The sequence below is a fragment of the Typopeltis vanoorti genome, chromosome 8 (genome assembly GCF_054136105.1).
Source record: "Typopeltis vanoorti isolate ZY-2024b chromosome 8, IOZ_Tvanoo_1.0, whole genome shotgun sequence".
In the NCBI taxonomy this organism is placed as follows: domain Eukaryota; kingdom Metazoa; phylum Arthropoda; class Arachnida; order Uropygi; family Thelyphonidae; genus Typopeltis; species Typopeltis vanoorti.
In genome coordinates, this window is record NC_143556.1 from 32,828,539 (window position 1) to 32,849,523 (window position 20,985).

At 33.8% G+C, this 20,985-nt stretch overlaps 1 protein-coding gene across 5 annotated transcripts in view; it reads right to left on the bottom strand.

Moving 5' to 3' along the window:
- Window positions 1–20,985, bottom strand: part of LOC150103910 (uncharacterized) — a 589,709-nt gene that overhangs the window by 419,100 nt on the left and 149,624 nt on the right. For all 5 annotated transcript variants that reach the window (XM_090397176.1, XM_090397175.1, XM_090397178.1 and 2 more), the window contains exon 6: window positions 8,630–8,738. In XM_090397176.1, the coding sequence (XP_090253302.1) occupies window positions 8,630–8,738 (109 nt within the window). The remainder of the gene's footprint in view (window positions 1–8,629; window positions 8,739–20,985) is intronic.

Sequence of the window (20,985 nt, forward strand, 5' to 3'; positions counted from 1 at the left end):
CCCTGTGAGGAAGCCACGGCTCCCCAGGGCACCACAGCGCACACTTTGGGAACCACTGATATAACTGTAAATATGATATTATATCAAGCAATACATTTCAGTTGTAAGTCAGCAGCTATGAAGGCAGTATAAGAAAATGGTTTGATGTTAAATCAGGGGGACAGGGGTGTAGATCATCTCCACTCTTATTCATTATCAATATGGATCATGTTATGAAGGAAAGTGGTATTAAACCTGATATTAAAATTGGAAATGTTAATCTCAGCTCTTTATGCAGATGACGTTACATTTCAAATAAATCCAGTATTTGAATATTGAGTAGTTATTCACTAAATTGAATAACTGGTGTTAAAAATTTGGTGTGAAAATTAGTAATAAACAGACAATGAAAATAGGCAGAAACATTGAAAAACATCACATGCATCCTGAATGGAGAAATTATAGAACAAGTGAATATTTCAGCTATTTAGGCATAAATTTTCAGCAAAGATGGTAAATTAAATATGGAGATGTTTAATTTGCCAGCAAAGGTTGGTCGATTGGTAGCGTTAAATCTGGAATGAAAGATTTAATTTATTATTAAGCATTTCATTTGGGATTTAACTAAGATGCCAAAATTCTCGAAAGGAAATGCTTGTACATAGGTGTAAGTGATTTTGTAAATAATGTAATAATACTTTCTTAATGAAATTTTGTATGTGTTATATTGTAAACTGTCCTGTAAATAACAGACAAGAACCATAAAAGTCTTTGTGAAGGTTACACTGGAACAAGAAAGTTAGAGCAGTTAGAGCAAAGTTCACACTGGTTTAATTGGCTTGTAGACATAACCCCCAGGTAGTCGCGATTCGAAGTCCGAGGCACGTGCAAGGCACTCACGTAGGAGACATATCGGAGAGAAGATAGCATGGAGTGCAAAAGGCTTAGATACCGTCAGCAATCGGTGACGTAGTAGGGAGAGCAGCCGCGATGGATATAAAAGATTTGGCGGCACGAGCTCAAGGTTTTTTTCTTGGTTCATGCCTCTCTCCCCCTTGGTTTCGGGTTCCAGTAGAAGTTGTTCATGCGGATGGGAAGAACAATGGTCAACAACGGCCATGCGGTCAGGTAGTGGTCTGGTACAGACATAGCAGTGGCACAGCTAAGCAGCCAGTGAAGACTGCAGCTTTATGCAGAACCACATGCACCCATCTGTCAGAGTAGTATCGCAATCATTGGCACAGGAGTGATTCGTGAATGTAATTATTAGTTGGCAAAATCGGAGGACAACAGGTAGCAGATCGAAGAAACTAGCCGAGAGGAGTCAGCAAAGATTGATCGAGAGGAAATTCCTGCTTAGTCCACTTGGCCGGTAACGTAACCTTTTATTTGTCCATTGAACTGTAAACAGAGCTAGGAAGAGTTAATGTGCTAATGTAATAAGTGACAGGACTTGCTAATATATGACAGAACTCTAGTACTTTAACCTGTGGTAAATTGTTGTAATCCTAGAAGTATATTATAACAGATATTGTCCTTCAATCATTTTCGGTGTATTATAATCTAATCTTTGGATATTGAGTAGTTATTCACTTGCATAGCTGTGATAAGTGAACGAGAATAGGACAGTTTGATTTGCTGATGTCTTTTAGTGTAATGCTTTAATTGTAATTAAATCTTGTCTGATAGATTGGTGTTACCTGCAGGAACAAAATTTTTATGTTTAGAATAACTTTGATTACTATGTAATCAAAGTTATTGATTACATAGTAATCAAAACAATACCTTAGAATGAATAAACATTCTCGTTTCTTTTACCTAAGTAAATTGCCTGATTTCTCAAACCTTGCTTGCTTAAATTAGAACCTGTATAAAAAAATTCAAGTGGGGGGGGGTTACTACTGGTTACGACTGCTAATTGAAGAAAGTAATTTAAGAGCTTGTTGATTACTAGATTCCAAGATCGTGTGACAGTCTGCGTGTTAACTCCCTGACAAGGAGATTTCTCTTGTATAGGAATTAAGATGGTGCAGCTTCAAAAAATAAATTTTTCTTAATTCTGAAAAGGAGTTAACTCCAGAATTGCAACCAAGGAAAATTGGCCCTAGCCTAAGGCATTCTCTTTGTTTGTAGGATTTGCACCCGTGATCTATCGGAATGATAGGCCACTGAAGGAATAGGTTTTAGCTAAGATACAATACTACGTAAAGGGATGAGAGATAATATCATAACAAGTGTATAACAAGATAGTAATTAAAACAATAAAACATAAAATAAATAAATATACACTTAAGAGAAAGAAAAGATATAACAGTAGAGCCTCTGCTACTAATGGCTCATACAAAAAGTTAAGCAATTTTGAGCGCGGTTAGTAGTTGGAAGGAGAAATCGTTCGATGCTGTTGGCACACTCTCCGTCGATGAGTCACATAATAATAATAATAAATAGACAGAATTTGCAAAGCAAAACTGATATAGAAAGAGGAAGTCAAATGGCTTCTGTTTCCATTGCAAGTATTCTTAGAATATTTACATGCAATCTGTGTGAGCTATGTATTTATGCATTAGTAGCAGCCATAACATGTAATGCATTTTTCTGGTTTAACAGCTTCTACTTCTAAAGTGAATATTCTCTTTATTTGCTCTAGTATGAATATCTAGTTTTAATGTAATTAATCTCTTACTTCATTTAATTATAATGAATTTTCTAATACTTCTATTCTATAATATTCTATAATAGCAAATACCTGGTTTAAACTTCCACCCAGAAGACTGTATACTTGGAAATCGCCTCAAGATAACCAACATAACATTGTCAGAAATCAAATTGATTATATACTGATAAATAAAAGATTCCACAGTAGTATAAAGAGTGCAAAGACTTATCCTGGAGCAGATATCTCATCAGATCACAATCCCATAGTTGCAGAAGTATGTCTTAGATTAAAATCAGCTAAAAAATCACAAAAGAAGAAAAAGAAAATTGATGTAGAAAAACTGAAAGACACGAACATAAATAAAAGTGCCAAGACACAGCTTAACCTGCAATTACAACAGACTAACATAGAAGTAAAGAACAAGTGTGGAATCTCTTTGGAATAGCTTAAAGAATGCCATCGTAACAACAAGTATTGAAGAAGTAGGTTATGTGAATAATATAAAACAACAGGAATGGATGACAGATGAGATTCTTTCTCTTACTGATACAAGAAGAATGTACAAAAACAAAGACCTTGCCAGGTATACAGAAACACATAACATCATCAAGAAAAAAATAAAAGAAGCCAAGGAAAATTGGATGAAAATTTTATGTACTGAAATTGAACTGCTTCAGAAGAAACATGATAATTTCAATCTGTATAAGAAAATCAACGAAATTTCTGGAAAACTGAGGAAAAAGCAAATAGTGTCTCTAAGAGACGAAAATGGAAAAATAGTTCTAGAAGAAGAGAATAAAGCACAGATTTGGGTAAAATATGTAACAGAACTTTTCAATGATACTAGACAGAAGCCTATAAATATAAAAGATAACATTCAAGGACCAGCAATCATGCGAAATAGAGAATGCTATACGAACAAGTAAAACAGGAAAAGTCAGTGGACCAGATGGTGTGCAAACAGAATTTTTAAAATTAATAGAACCAGATAACATCAAACTTCTTGAAAAACTATTTAATAAAATATATGAAAGTGATGAATTTCCATCAGATTGGCTCAAATCTACATTTATCACTGTCCCAAAGAAACCCAAAGCGAATTCCTATGGTGACTTCCAACTTATTAGTCTAATGAGCCAAACATTAAAAATATTTTTGAAAGTAATTCAGAATCGTATTTATAGAAAAAGTGAAGAAACTCTAAGTGAAACACAATTCGGCTTTCGGAATGGTTTTGGTACTAGAGAGGCCCTTTTCTGTACCCAAATATTGATACAAAAATGCATAGAAAAACAGAAATCTGTCTTTATGTGTTTCATAGATTTTGAAAAAGCATTCGACAAAGTCAGACACACTAACTTAATAGAAGTTCTTCAACAAATAAGGCTAGACGAACAAGACATAAGACTAATAACAAATCTGTATTGGAATCAGTCAGCTACCGTTCAATTAGACAACATTACCACCAGTGATATTAACATCAAAAGAGGAGTGAGACAAGGATGTGTGCTCTCACCACTCCTGTTCAACATATATGCAGAGGTAATCTTTAAAAAAGCATTGGAAGAATGTTCAGAGGGAATCGCAATAAATGGAAAGATTGTTAACAACCTTCGATATGCAGATGACACCGTGCTAATTGCAGATAATATTATGGATCTCCAAAAACTCATTGACAGAGTATACATAGAAAGCCAAAGAATGGGAATAAATATAAACATCAACAAGACAAAATACATGATCATCAGCAAACATCCAGCCTCATCAATGAAACTGACACTCAATGGGAAAAATATTGATCAAGTGTCAAGATATAAATATCTTGGTTGCTGGCTTAATGAACGGTGGGATCCAGAAATAGATATAAAGACAAGGATTGAAGTTGCACGGCAGTCCTTCATGAAAATGAGAACATTATTCTGCAATAAAGACCTAAACATGGAGGTCAGATGCCGAATGCTGAAATGCTACGTGTGGTCTATTCTGCTCTATGGAGTTGAAACATGGACATTGAAGGCGACAATCATCAAGAAAATTGAAGCCTTTGAGATGTGGCTATACAGAAGAATGCTAAAGATATCATGGACAGAAAAAATTACCAATGAAGATGTCTTAAAATCCATTGGCAAAGCTAAACATCTTGTACAAATAATCAAGAAACGAAAAACATCATATCATGGCCACATCATGAGAAACAGCAAATACCAACTTCTACAAACTATTTTGATAGGAAGAATTGGTGGCAAAGGAACTAGAGGAAGAAAAAGAATATCATAGTTTGACAACATCAAGACGTGGACAGGAAAGAGCAGTGCACAACTGCTCAGATTAGCACAAGAGCGCGGTTTGTTCGCCAAGATGGTCGCTGACCTTCGATAGAAGATAGCACAATAAGAAGAATACTTCTATTACAAAATTACCTCGTAACAATACAACCTCATTTTATTTCACTACCTATCTTAAGCTTATCATTCTGGCAATTCATTCAAAGCTATTTCTTTTGTGAGCAGTGTCAAGAGAGGTTTCTCACAGTAATGTCTGCTCTCATCATATTTGTTTAATCTGTGTGGGGGGGGGGGAGAGAAACTGGTAAAATTCTCTATCCCAGAATAGATATTTTAACATAATTGGAAATTTAAAACTGACAAAATTTACATCATGTAAAATATGGTGAAATATGAGGGTTGTTTGAAAAGTTCTCGGCCTCGACTATAGATGGCAACACCATTGGCAAGATTTTTTTTTTCTAAGTTGATACACTGTCATAAGCATCCATGTTCAATTGCAACTCATTCTGTCAAGTAGCTTGTTTTATACAGCTGTCTGAAGTATTGTCTGTATCCCTTGAAATGGATAAAATTGAGTATCATGCATTATAAAATTCTTTGTTAAAGAAGGTTTAATGCCAAAAGAAATTCATTCAAAGTTCATAAATGTTTATGGGCACTCTTCTCCTTTGATTCTGACAATTAAGAAACGGGCTACAAAGTTTAGTCATGGCCGTACCAGCCTTGAAGATGATCGACATGAAGAACGTCCAAAAAGTCTAACAAATCACCAGAAATCATTGATCAAGTAGAATATGGTACTGGATGATCGGTGAGTCAAAGTGCATGAAATTGTTGAGACTAGGCATTTCAAAAGAACGTGAAGGATATATTTTGCATGAAGAATTGCAAATGAAAAAGCTTTGCACAAGATGGGTACTACTCTTGCTCACAGCAGATCAAAAACACACTCACATGAAAATCTCTAAACAGTGCTTGGAGAATTTAAAAAGAATAAAACCGATTTTGTGTGTCGATTTATTATATGGATGAGACTAGGATTCACCATTACACACCAGAATTCAAACAGCATGTTTTGGGATGCTAAAGGCATTTTGTTTATTAGTTATCTTGAAAAGGGTAAAACAATAACAAGGGAATAATATTCCGATCTTTTAACCAGATTAGATAAAAAAAATTTATGAGAAAAGACCAGGTTTGCAGAAGAAAAAAAAATCATCTTTCATCAGGACAATGCACCTGCCCACAAAGATGTTTTGGCAATGGGAAAATTAAGTGGTCTGCACTATGAATTGTTGGAACATCCATCCTATTCCCCAGATTTGGCTCCCTCTGACTTCTATGTCTTCCCAAAACAAAAACTCTTCCTCGCTGGTCAGTGTTTTTCTTCGAATCAAGAGGTGACTGCAGTTGTAGAATAAGATAAGAATTGCAGATCTTACTGAGAACCACTACAGGGACAGGATAATGGCAGTGGAGCATTACTGGAATAAATGTATTAGTCTTAAGAGAGATTATGTTGAAAAATAAAAATAATTTTGAAATTATAAATTTGTTTTTTCATTGTTAGGCTGAGAACTTTTCAGACCACCCTTGTGTAATAAATTGTATATTTTTATTGTATTGTAAATTTATATACAATACTTTATATGGTGTATAAAATACACCATATAAAGTATTGTATATAAATTTACATCATATAAAATAATAAAGAAAACTTAAAGTATATAATTGAAAAATTACATAAGAACAGCAAAGACTATGCAGTGTCAATAAAGTTTAATAAAACCAACACAATGGCAACAGATAGAGATGGAGAAGACAGAAGTGGATAGAAATAAACTGAAACAGGTCAAAAAATTTAATTACTTAGACGTAAAGAGGTTAAATTATGAAAACACCATTAAACACATAATAAATCTAGGCTGGTCTGACAGAAAACACATCTCTCTAAAGAACTTAAAAGTATATTATTATTATTATTGGACCTCCAGGGAGTACAAAGACTCATTGAGAGAGGACACCTACTCTACAGCTCTCTGTCTCCACCACTCAATCCACCAACTATCACTAACAGCAACTATACCAATGCCATCTACCACCCGTCGCCACCACTAGTATTTCCACAGACAATCACAAACATCCATGCCCATGCCGGGATTCGAATCCACAGCCTTTTCGCTGGAGAGCGGACCAGCCAAAAGGCTATGGACTAACCACTCGGCCAACCAGGTTGGCATATAGACCAACACTTTCTACAGTTCTTCATGGTGCAGAGACTTTGGTTATTAGACAAAAAGAAAAACAAAGATAAACCTGCTTTGAAAACATGTGTGAGAAAATAAATTTAAAAACAGCATGAAAAAAAAAAAAAGAAAAGGGAGAAGATCAGAGAAGAATCACACCACATATTCTAATAATAGTTGTAGTAGTATGGACATTCTTGCACATGTCCTACTGAAATGTTTTCTCCAAAAAAGAAGCAGAGAAGGAAAGATATTGCAAGGAAAGCCAAAAAGGAAACAGACAGAAAACATGAAGATTATAAGTTGTCTAAACTTCCACTGAAATTTAATAACCAAGCTGCAAACAGATTAGCTAATGTTCATGTTAGCCTCAACTTGCCTTAGGCAGATGAATATAATGATGATGAAAGAAGGTTAAGGTTAGACTGAGCTTAGAGAATTACAAATGAATGTCTGATGGTTCATGAGTTGCATTCTTTGCGAATATCTTGAACTGATTTGATATTTAAAATGTTTTGAAATGTAACCGTGATCAGAGTAAAGTTATGATAGAAGTCCATTGTAACAAGAAGGATAAGATCTGTTAAATATAATCTTTAAGTATAAAGTTTAAGCTCAGCTGAGTAGTATACTAGAATCTTTATGAGAGCTTTGTATTCGTTTAATTGTAATGTCCCTGTTGGAATACTGTGTTATAATGTAATTTATGTGACACTGCATTAAATAATTTTGTTTGAATTGAATCTTATATTTGCCTGATTGTTTCATTGCACTGCTCATTAAATAATTCGAATCTCAGAGGGAACCCTATGTAATAATGTAATAAAAACCTCAGCCTAAAATCAACTTATGATAACCTGATACAGTTGAAGGCTGATTTATCTAAATTGCTCTTGCAATTTCTGAATATGGAGTGGCGCAGCATAATATAAATTTTCTTCATATTCGATTAATATATCAGCCTACAACCAATAAATACCAACGAGAGAAAGAGTTATAGATGATAAGACGTGATTGAGAAGAAGTTACGATCCAACACATAGACATCAGAAATATATAGTGCTAGAATTGTAATAACACACACACAAAAGCAAGAAACAATGATTGGAAGAAATTTTTTCTTGCATGTTTTTTGGTGTGTTATTACAATTTTGACATTGTGCTGCTGATGATTCTCTGACTGAGATGAAATATTGAAATCTATTAAACCTGTTGTTTAATTATTTCTTTTTGTGCTATAAGTTATTCCATTTAAGTGCAACAAAAATGTAAATCACCACCTAAGCCAAAATACTTGTTTACTCATGAATAAATAGTATTCCATGAGTACCCTTACTTTTTTCTAAATGATCTCATGTAAATTTTGGCTACTTTTATTTCATAAAAATCCTTTTACTCTCTAATAACAAGCTAACAAATAAATAAAGTTATGCGCACACACACACACACAGGCATATTACCTCAGCAAGATCAAGCTGTTCTTGAAGGCTCTCAATTTGTTTATCAGCAGATGACCTTACTTCTTCAAGCTCCGATTTGTGTTTAGCTGCCTCTTTTTCTAATGCTAGACTATAACAAAAGAATTCATTTTCAATTTTTAAAAACTATATTTTACATAAAATTAGTGAGATCTTAAAAAAAAAAAAAGATTAGTAGTAGTTAATACGTCCAAGTGCAATAAAATGAAACCATTAGCAAAAAAAAAATAAAATAAAAAAAAAATAAAAATAAAATATATATATATAATATAAAAATAAATAAAAAAAGAAAAGAGAGAGAGAGAGGTGGTTTATCTTGAACTAGATAGCTTATGCAGAGTGACAAAAGGAAGAATTGGGTTTGGAGGACAGCAGAGAATACTTACATGAAAGATTTCAAAGATTATTTATTAATCATCGAAAGATACATCAGACTGATAAAGAAATTATTGAAAAAGATGAGAATTTAATTTGGAGATATATTTAACATCTATAGACAGAAAATGCTTCTAATAAGAAATTAATGAATAAGATACAAATGTCTGTCTTCAGATCTATTTTTGTAAAAAAAAAAAAAATATATATATATATATATATATATACATACACACAGTCATACCCCGACTTACGCAAATCTGGAGTTATGCGGTTTCTTATATGTACATATTCCCATCCTGCTTCATGCCTTACCACTAATCGTATCTTTCAGGTGCCGGCCGCATTTGCCAGTGTTGCACGTGCTGTGAACAAGCACTGATGTGTTTCGCGCAGTCTCCAATCATACACGATTTTTGTAGTCTACAAACCTTGCAATTGTTTAATGTCTTGATAAAAATTTTATCACATAAAAAAATAATAATGTCATCCAAAACAAGCAAGTCTGATTCTTCTACTGCTAGCAAGAAAAGAAGAAACAAAACTGAACATTATTAAGGATTTTGAAGGCAGAATGAAATTTTGCGAGCTAGCAAAGAAGTTCGATCTACAGGAATCCACAGTAAGAACAATCATGAAAGAAAGGTTTACAGATTTTGGAGGACATAGATTCTAACGAGGAACGAATTGTAGCCACAAGGCAAGGAATAAAAAAATCATTAGCTTGCTATGAAGAAATTTTGCGTGACAAGAAAAAGACATTATGCCATCAGACAAATCTATTAGATTTTATGAAACCATCGACACCGAAATAACTTTTTTTTTATGTACAAAAAACTACAATTATGATTATATTTCTTAAAAAATATAGGTGTTTTTGTAAACCTTCGGTCCCAATTGTATGTTTGTATATATAAATTACATGCAAAATTATACCCCGAGTTACACGAATTCAACTTACACTCTTTTTGTTGGTCCCACCTACCGCGTAACTTCGGGGTCTTACTGTGTATATATATATATATATATTCCCGCCAATCAAATTATAAATAACAATTAAACAGGGTATCCAGTTAACAAGAATGGTTGTCAAAATGCTACATAGAGATGATCAGATTATATTATAAAATAATGAAGGGGAATTTTAAATCAGTTTATGAATTAAATAAGCAACAATACAATTTAAAGATAAAAAAAAAACATGGTTTAAAAGTTTAAACTTTAAAGGTAAAAATCATATTAGATCAAAACTAGTCGTAGAAGATTCAGCAAATTTAATTACTTATAATGAACAATAACATTCAAAAGACAGATAAAGCCAAAAAAATAAAATAAATGTCAGAAAAATCTGTGAAATGAACATAATGACAATGAATTAAAAAAAATACAAAAAAAAGTTAAATTCTATAAAGTAATAGTCATTTATTTTTGTGTTCTGTTCAGTTCTAAATGTAGACCTAATCATACTCTGCAGACTTTTGAAACCAGATCTAACAGAAATATAGCAGTTAATCCTTATTCCTGTAGTGTGCATGTATTCTTCTGGTTGTTTGCCTGTTTTGCATGAAGAAATGAGGTTGTTTTTTTTTGGGGGGGGGGGAGCTGCTACCTCTGTATGAGACTAGCTAACCTGGTCTTCTTCGCATCCTAGACAGGATTCGAATACAGGTCTTCGAATATATATACAGTTCAGAAATATGGACAATCAAAATGAAAAATCAAAGTAAAATACAAGCATCATAAAATGAAATTTTTAGGAACAATTGAAGGATGTATGCAATTAGATCATATAAAAATAAAGATATCAGAAGAGAATTATTAGATATTAGAAGATTAGTTATTTATAGTTTGAAAATATTAAGGAATATGAGGAGAAATGGTAAGGCCATTTATACAGACTAAAAGAAGCAGAGAAATATAGACAAAAAGAAAGAAAGAAAAGAAGCTAACTGCAAAATGCAGGCTAATGAAGCCAAAACAAGCAAAAGCAAATGGCTAAACCTTAATGAGAAGCAGAAGAGAGTTGAATCACATGGTTCCTGTAACATGAGGGTTAGGTTGAATAAAAAAAACAGAGAAAGGATTGGGGGTGGGGGGGGATGGTCTGCTATTCTGAAGATGGGATCAAAAATAATTATTTTCTTATTACTAAAATTTCCAGGGGGACTTTGCAACCAACATGTATCTCATTTACAGCCAACCACTATAGATCTATTATGACAGCAGTTCTGATTTTTGGTGTGTGTCTGGTTTCAATTATATGAGCACGCCACATGGCTATCAGCTGTGTAGTGAAAATGCGATTTGAGTAAGTGGCACTGAAAAACTAACTGAAGATATAAAATCAGAGTTGGTAAAGATGAGGCAAGAGATTAAACATATGAGAAATGAACTGAGGAGAATTACAGATTTGCATGGGAATGTGAAGAAGAATGAGACAAAAGATATGAAAAAAATATCGAATAATTTGAGAGTGGCACAGTATGGAGATTCGATGATAAGAGGAGTGGTGAGTGAAAAGACACACAAGGTCGTCCATTTTCCAGGAGGTAGAATGAGCAGGGTGGTTGAAGCACTGGATGAGAAGAGTATGCAAGCAAAAGAGTTGGTAGTGGTAGTTGGAAAGAATGATTTGACTGGTAACAAGAAGAATATAAAGAGGAATGTCATGAGGCTGTTAAGGAGAGTGAAAGATAATAGTGTAGCAGGTAAGATAGTGTGTTGCCCAGGTATGATGAGTTGAGAAGGCAAGCAAAGATTACAAATGGTATGCTAGCAGAGTTGTGTGAGGAGAAAGGAGTTTAATTTGTGAATGTTTGGGATGAGTTTGAGGCACAGGCAGAGTGTATAAAAGAGATGGACTACATTTGAATGGATTTGGTGTACGTCAGCTGGAGAAATTGTTGCTGCAAGAGAGAATGACTGAAGTGAATGTAAGACCTGAGGAAGCAAAGGGTGTGTTGTGGAATAGCAGGAGAGTAAGGTAGGCAAGTTTGTGAATGGAAAGGTGAGTGGCACAGGTGGAGAGAATGAGAGAGAAAGAACACAGAATGGATAGGGAAATGGGGATAGGAGGAAACACTGTATGAAAAGTGTAGATGATGGTTTCAGGAGTAGACATGTGAGTGCACAAGAAAGGATTAAGATAGTCAAGGATGCAAATGTGGCATTTAGGTCTGGGGAGGGATGTAATATTAATGATGATAGACAGGAAAGAACAGGGGGAAGTGTGGAGGAGTCATATCTAAGAAGTGGAGTTAGTGGGACTTGTTATAGAAACAGAAATGAGCTAGTGTGTATGCTAGAAGTATTTAAAACAAAGGGAATGAAATTGTAGCATTGGTAGAGTTCGTTTGCCCAAAAATTGTTTGTATAAGTGAGACATGATTGAATGAGGATGACATGCTAACAGAAATAGAGATGGAAGGATATGTAGTCTTTCGTGAAGACAAAGCAATGGGTGGGGTGGGGGGGGGGAAGAGTGCTATTAATGATGGCAGAGGAGTTGTGTCCATCTAGGGTGGAGATGCAAGGAGTATCTTCACCCTAGTCCATATACTGACAGTGGTTTGAAGCAGTATGGTGTGAAGGTGGACATGATGAAATGTTAGTAGGATGTTGCTATAGACCTAGTAATATGGAAGTGTTAGGGAAATGAGAAGGAAATATTTAGACAAATTGATCTGGCTAATAAGAAAAGGGTGATCATCACAGGCGATTTCAATTATGATAATATAGACTGGAATGAATAGACTTTGGTTGTTTGAAGGGCCATTGTTGTTTAATTTGTATGTAAATGACATTGGAAAGGACTTAAATGGTGATATACAGCTGTTTGCAGATAATGAAAAGTTAGGGAGAGTTATAAGAAGTAGAGCAGATGTTGTGGCTTTGCAAGAGGACCTAAATAGACTGACTGAACTGAATGGGCGAATTTGTGAGGATGTCGGTTTAATGTTGCAAAATGTAAGGTTTTAAATTTTGGGAAGCAAAGATGGGAAGATGATGATTATAGATTTGGAGTATAGATTTAGTGTGGTATAGAATATATTATAGACTGGTATAGATTTAGTAGTATAGAATATAGTGTGGAGTATAGATTTAGTAGTATAGAATATAGTGTGGAGTATAGATTTGGTGGGGATATTTTAGAGGAGGTGGAGGAGATGAAAGATCTGGAAGTGATGGTCGATAAGGACTTGGAATTTTGTGGTCATTCTGCTAAAATTGTGAGGACAACACAGTGGATTATGAGAATGATGGGGAGAACACTGACATGTAGAAATAAGGTTCCATTGTACAAGGCTTTGATCAGGTCACATAAGGATTACTATGCACATATTTGGTCACCAGGTTTTCAAAAGGATGATGAAATGTAGGAGAGGGTTCAGAGACAACAGACTAAGTTGGTTTCTAGTCTCCGGAATGTGGAATATGAGGAAAGATTGAGAGAATGCAAATTACAGAGTCTAGTGGATAGAAGGAAGAGGGGAAGACATGATCGAGACATATTATTATTATGTGACACCTCCAGGGAGTCCAAAGATTCATCGAGGGAGAGCACCTACTCTACAACTCTGTCTCCACCACTCAATCCACAAACTACAATGAACCACAACTACACCAATGCCATCTACTGACAACCATCACCACTAGTATTTTCACAGACAATCACAAACATCCAAAAGGCTGTGGGTTCGAATCCCACGACGGGATTCGAACCCACAGCCTTTTGGCTGGAGAGCAGATACGCTAACCACTCAGATGAGTAATTACCAGTTTAACATGGATGAGATTACTTGTAGAATATCTGGAGACAGAGGGAGAACAAGAGGGTGAGGAGCAGATTTTTTGGATGAAGAGTGATGGGTAATTGGAATGCACTGCCTGAGAGTTGTAAGCGCAGGGACAGTGAATGCATTTAAATCGAGGTATGATAAAGCTGTGCATGTGAGAGCGGGACCTCCCACAATGAGTCTCCTGACTCCATGGAGATAGGTGTGTCAATAATAATAATAATAATAATAAGCACTGTCAACCTTCGAAACATATAATCACTTTGACATATTTAATCATCCAACTTCTAATTATAACAAATTGCTTAAGAAGCTGAGAATTTGCAATTTCCAAATCAGAATAACATTTTACTCTAATACTGGTATAATCATGACGAAATCAGAAAATCATGCAACTACTTGTTACATAATGCATGCTTGCATAATATAGTTATGATGATGTCCTTTGGTTAAAAAGACTGATGAACACTTAAAGCACATTTCATAAAAGTGAGTTAGTTTCATACAGAAGTAGCAGTTTTACCTTCTGGAAACTGTTCCTCTACCTCCACAAAAAAAAAACTTACAAAAGAATAGAGGTTGAGAGACATAACAGGATTAATCACATAATTTTATAAACTTAAAAATTTAAGTTTATAAATAAATAATAAAAAATAAAATACCATGAGCCTAATACATAAAGGAAGACCAAATAGAATAATATACTGCAGGAATTCAGCAAAATATTATTCTTCACAAAACAAAGAATTTGACATGTACATAAACATAATATGAGAGGAAATGCTTAGTAATATTGTAACATGAAATTTTCACTGCTTAAGAGTTTAACTTCACAATTCACAAAAACAGTAAGCATTAGAAAACCTAAAAAGCTTGTTTGCAGTTATTTTCATGTTAATATTAACTACACATAAGCTTTTCTAATGCTGAAGCCTTGACAAGGGATAGGAAATGTCACTTATGGTGTGCATCAGCAACACACAAGCATTTGTACATTGCCCTTAATCAATGTCTCCAGAATTTGTTATAAACATTTATTCTACAAATGACATTGTACAAATAACAATAAAAATTATTTCTTAGAGTGAAATGCTTGGCTCTAAGAAATAAGTTTCAAAGCCAACATGTGAGTTATCCTCAACAATGCAATGTAAGTGAGAACTGCAATAGCCTTTCAAAACTTAGAAAAACTTACATTTTAAATTAATAAAGAAGAATAATTCTCAGAAGATAGATGGAATGAATTGTGAATCAGTTGTTTTATGATGAGATATTTTAATTTGATAATAAACATTAAAAACAGCAATTCATCCATAAGTGTCTGTGTTAGTTAGATATGTGCTTTCACATTTTTATTTGTAAGTGATTTTTAAAAGGAATTTTTTTTAAAATAAAATAATCTTATCAAAGCATTTTATAATACTTTTAATACAATATGCCTATATGCAAACTATGTCTGCCTACAAGCATCACTGGCATGAAAAATATTTCAACATTGTGCAACTTAAATTTGACGCCAGCGATATCTATAAACAGGCGTGGATTTTTTACAATGAAAAACCATAACCTTTAATTATAGTGCTCTTAGTTCAAAATATACTTAGCTAATCATTGCTGAAAAATAACTGACTTAAGTCAGTTATTTTCAGTAATTATTAAGCACATGATATTTGTACCTACTAGCAAACATTTTAAGAATTTCTTCTTGGCAATCCTATACACAACTACAATAAATTGAAAGGAATACAATCATCAATGAAACATTAACAATGTTTAACTCTAAGCCTACCATAAAAGCCAAATACTTATAATTAAATAAATAGTTCATTTAGCACTCTCAATAAATGCTAGAGTTCAATTCTGATATTACAATACTAAAACTAATAAATTTTCTATTAACTACTTTGCTGTTTTATAAGTCTCGTGAGATATTCAGTACAAAAATAATTTACTTCTCACAAATAAGTGTATATTACATACAGAATATTGTATAGATCTGTTTACTAATTACTCATAGGAACAATATTAATATAAATGGAATTTCAAAGAAATTCCAGAATTATCTATGAAACCAAAAAACTTGATGGATAGAATGAAATGGAATAGAATAATGATACAATGAGATGGAGGATTCAAGATAAAAAGAACTTTGTGTGAAACTTCAATCTTAAGCCATGAATTCTGTAGATATGATGTGAATGCAAGACCTAATTTATCAGAATCATGTAACCTTTTTAAAAAAATAAAATAAAATAAAATATTACTCTCACACATGAAGAGACAGAAGGCCCTATAGCATATAAATGGGCACTGAATGTATCCTTCTAAATAAATTTGAACAAACAAACGTGTCTGTCCATAATATGATAGACCACATAAGCAAAGAATTCTGTAAACACTTGGATAACAAAAAGAAGATTATTTATCCATATTTTATTAGAAATATTATATAAAGAAAGTTTTAAGTTTATAATCATCAAATGAACTGAAACAGAAATGATTCCTTATAATTTTCCTAATTTTGGAAAAGTTATTCTACTTCATACCTTTCATGACTATGCTAAATAATTTAATATGATAATTTCAGTATCACATTTTCTTTGAATTCTAATGATTACAGATCAAACTCTCTTTCTGCATTTAACATCATATATTATAACATATTATAATTTTCAAATGTTATTTTTTCTCTTTAAATGTCTAACTGCATACACTGAAAACGGTCTTGAAACAAGACCAAAAATTTTCTCATAATTATAGTTATGTCTACTACTTAACTATTTACATTTCAAAATAATGATAAATGAAAGATCCTTGGGCCATCATTGTTCAATCTATACATTAATGACATCAAGAAGGGTCTATCATCAGATGTGCAATTGTTTGCTGATGATGCGAAGATAGGCAGGGCAATCAGGGATGTTACTAATATTCAGCAATTACAAAATGATTTGAATAGAATGGAGATCTGGGCAAACGAAAATGGCTGTCAGTTTAATATTAGTAAGTGGAAAGTTATGCAATTTGCCATGATTAGAGTTCCAGCAGCATATTATATTGGCAGAGTTATGCTACAAGAAACTGAAGAGGCAAAGGATCTTGGTGTATTGGTGGATAAGAATTTAAAATTCAAAGATCACATAGCAAAAGTTGCAAATACAACTCGGAGGATAATTGCTATGTTGAAGCGAACTTTGACATGTAAGGATAAGGAAGTAATTTTGCCTCTTTATAAGGCTTTCATAAGACCATACCTGGATTATTGTGCGCAGATTTGGTCTCCCGGGTTCCAAGGGGATAAAGAAGCTGTGGAAAGGGCGCAAAGAAGAGTTACAAAGATTATATCAGGATTATGGGATTTAGATTATGAGGACAGATTGTGAGTATATGGATTGCAGACTCTGGTTAACAGGAGAAAGAGGGGTGATATGATAGAGGTCTATAAACTTTTGAATGGGTGTTATGGCATTTCAACTTATGAAATTTTTCATTATATGGAAGGCAGGAAGAGAGCACGGAGGCATCCATGGAAGGTAAGATTGTTCACAGTCAAGAAAAGGGTAAGAGCTAGGTATTTCTCACAGAGAGCAGTGACTGAGTGGAATAATTTGCCCTTATGGGTAGTGAGTGCATCTAGTGTAAATGAATTTAAGGAAAGGTATGATAGTTGGTTTGGGTGATTTATAGCTTAATAATAATAATAATTTTTCTAATGCTGAAGGAATGATATGTGTATGATCAGGGATTGAAAAATGTGCTCATCTGCTTGTCTGCAGATAGTGAGAATTTTCAAGCTTTGGTCATACACATATCATTATGCTGACTTCATTTCACGTTTTATGTTATAAATAGTTTTTGTGGTTTACTTATTGCATGTTTATCTTACTTATTGCATTTGTTGGGAATGCCGATCATTAAACACTTGTTCTGTTGATTATCACTGATTTTGTAATAATGGAATATAACCAGTGAGAGAAAAGGATACATACAAATCATTTTATCTTTAGAGAGTGCTCGGTCATACTGTGAGGTAACATGGCAACCTAATATAGATACACAGTGGAGAGAAGTAATTACTTCATTTCTTATCCAGTGATGGAATGTGCAGAATACAAACCATTATTAATGGATATTAAAACTTGGAAAGTTTAGAAAGAAGTAGTTATTTTCCCGAAGTATTTCTTTATATAGATTCTAACCTAAATATTATTATTATTATTATTATTATTCAGGCCTCCATGGAGTCAAATGACTCATCCTGAGAGGTCCTTCCTAGGAAACACAAAGTCTTTATCATACCACTCCTTGAACTCATTGACTGTTCTTGCTATCACCATTCTATCAGGCAATGCATTCCATAGTTCAACCACCCTCCATGCAAAGAAACCACTCCTCACCCTCTTGCTCACAGCTTCCTTTCACAACTTCTAGGATGACCCTTTGTCATCGCTATTCGACTGTTTGAGTTGCTGCCATGTCTTATGACATCGCTGGTCATCTGACAACGTTTTGGAGCCAATCAGAATTTGGAAATCCACTAAAGTAGACCTAAAGGTTTTGTTGTGTTTTCAACATTTGTTTATTTACAGCAGAGAAGAAAATGTTTAATTTTTTTTTCCCATAAAAGGGATTCAAAACATAAGTGTTAGAAATGAAAACAGCAAAAAACAGTATCATTAATAAAAAAATAATAATAATAAATGGTCTTGTATCACTTACAAAATGTATGAATTTTTTATTTGCAGGTTAATAAACACATTAATATATAAATGGTTAACAGTGGTCAGTCAGCAAACATTTTTCAGTCCTTGTGTACAAGTGATATTTCTGAGGTAAGATAATCACAAAATAAAAATGGAGAAGTTATTTTTCTTATTAAGAGAGCCCTCCAGGGACTCAAGTACTCATCAAGGGAAGCCACATATTACCCAGACTAGATGTCATACCTGTTCATGAACTTGTTCACACTACAGCACTCACCACACTAATGACAATCCATTCCAATCACACACCATTCTATGTGAGAAAAATCTAGCTTCCCCCCCCCTTTCTTGGCACCATTCATTCTTAAATTCCAAGGATGCGCACTCATCCTTTCCCCTATCTCCATAAAAATAAAATGAACAAATCCATCTACTAACATCCTGTATGACCATTTCAATTCTTAATCATATCACCCCTCTCCTTCTCTGTCTGCACTCCACATTCTCAATCTATCTTCATAATCTGCATTCCACAATCCTATCATTTTTAACACTCTCTTTTGCACTCTCTCCACTGTATCAGAATCCCCACAGAAACCAGATCTGCACACAATAGTCTGGGTGAGGTCTTATCAAGGCCTTGTAAAGAGGCATAATAACTTCCTATCTTTACCATGTCATGATACATTTCAGCATTGCAATTATCTTCTGAGTTATATTTGCAATCTTTGCTATATGGCCCTTGAATTTCAACTTCCTATCTACTAAAACTCTAAGATCCATAGTCTAATCAGTTTCTTTTAGTATAATCCTGCCAATATAATATGACATTGGATATCTAATCACACTAAAGTGCATGACTTTACATTTATTAAAATTGAACTGATAGCCATTTTCACATGCCCACAATTCTTGCCTAATCAAATAATTCTGCCAAGTACAGTAGTGCGTATCAGCAGCATTCCTGATTATTCTGCCTATCTTTGCATTATCATCAGCAAATAGCTGGATGTGTCCTGTCATATTTTTCCAACCCCAATTAATGTATAGACTGAATAACAATGGATAAAGGACTGATCCTTGTGGTGCACCATCGGTTACCTTAAATCTTACAGACTCAAATCCCCTATATAACCATTTGTTGACCATCTTCTTATCCATGCTAATATTTCATAACCCCATCTTCTCCTATTTGTACAAGTCTTTCATGCTGTATTCTGTCAAAAGCTTTAGCAAAATCCAAGAAGTCTCATATGCAATCAAGTTGTCCAAGCACAACCTTCTCTTAGTAAACCCATGCTGTTCACTGCAAAGCATAGATTCTCTGTCAACCCATTTCTATATGCAAGCCCTAACCAACTTTTTCACCACCACTACAGAAATACTGATAGGTTGATAAATTGTTAATCTTTACACCACCCTTGTGCAGTGGAATTACCATACATTCTTTTTACTCCTGTGGAATCTTCACTATTTAGAGATTCAAATTATATAGCCTCATCAAAAGAATAGCCAGTTCAACTGAACACCACCCTTTTACCATCTGTACCGATAACCCATTGGTACTATTGTCAAATTCTTAATCAGTTTGTGCAATAGCTTTAGTACCTCATCATATACCTGAGTCTCTTCAACCAATGAAGAGGTAGCAGTAAGCACAATGTTGCATACACAGATTGATAACTTTTTTTTTAGCGAAATGGACACTCATAAGTTGAACAGTCTCTTCTGTATATGCATTCAGTAGGGTTATTCTTTCATATTCATTTGTTCTTTTACTTGCAGCATAAAAATAGAATTGCTTGGGATGTCTTTAGCATGCAGAGTCAGTTTCTTTTCATACTAAGTTGTACCTCTTCTGGCCTATTCCTTATAATTTTCATAACTGACATCATCTTTATGCACACTTTATTCCTTTCACATCATATTTTTCTTATGAATCTCTTACTTAATAAGATTACTGAAGTTTACTGAATATCAGTAACAGCTGTTTCATTAAAAAAAAGAAACATGCAAATGATAAAATTTTTAAAAATGTTATAGTAGTAGTAGTAGTATACAATACCAAAAGATAAAAATAAAAAATAAAAATAATAAAAGCACACCGGGTGATGGAGCTATCCTTCTTCTTCAAATAGAGGCTAAATTAAATGACTAATATAAAAATTTTAATTTATATTAAAGACATATCTGGTTGTATATTTTTAACTATGAGTTATATGACTGTTTGCTACCCAACATTGCAGTTTATCCAACATGCCTATACAATGTGAGCTATTTCAGCCCGAGTCTCATCCAAGCTAATTACAGTGACATGCACAATTCAGTTACACCCCTTATTAGTTTTTATATATATATCTCAGTCCATCATATTTCACAACAGGCCTAACTGTTTGGTGGTCTGTGGAATGAAATTGTATAAATTGCGGTTGTAATTTCTTTTTCCATTAAAAAGGCAAACGAA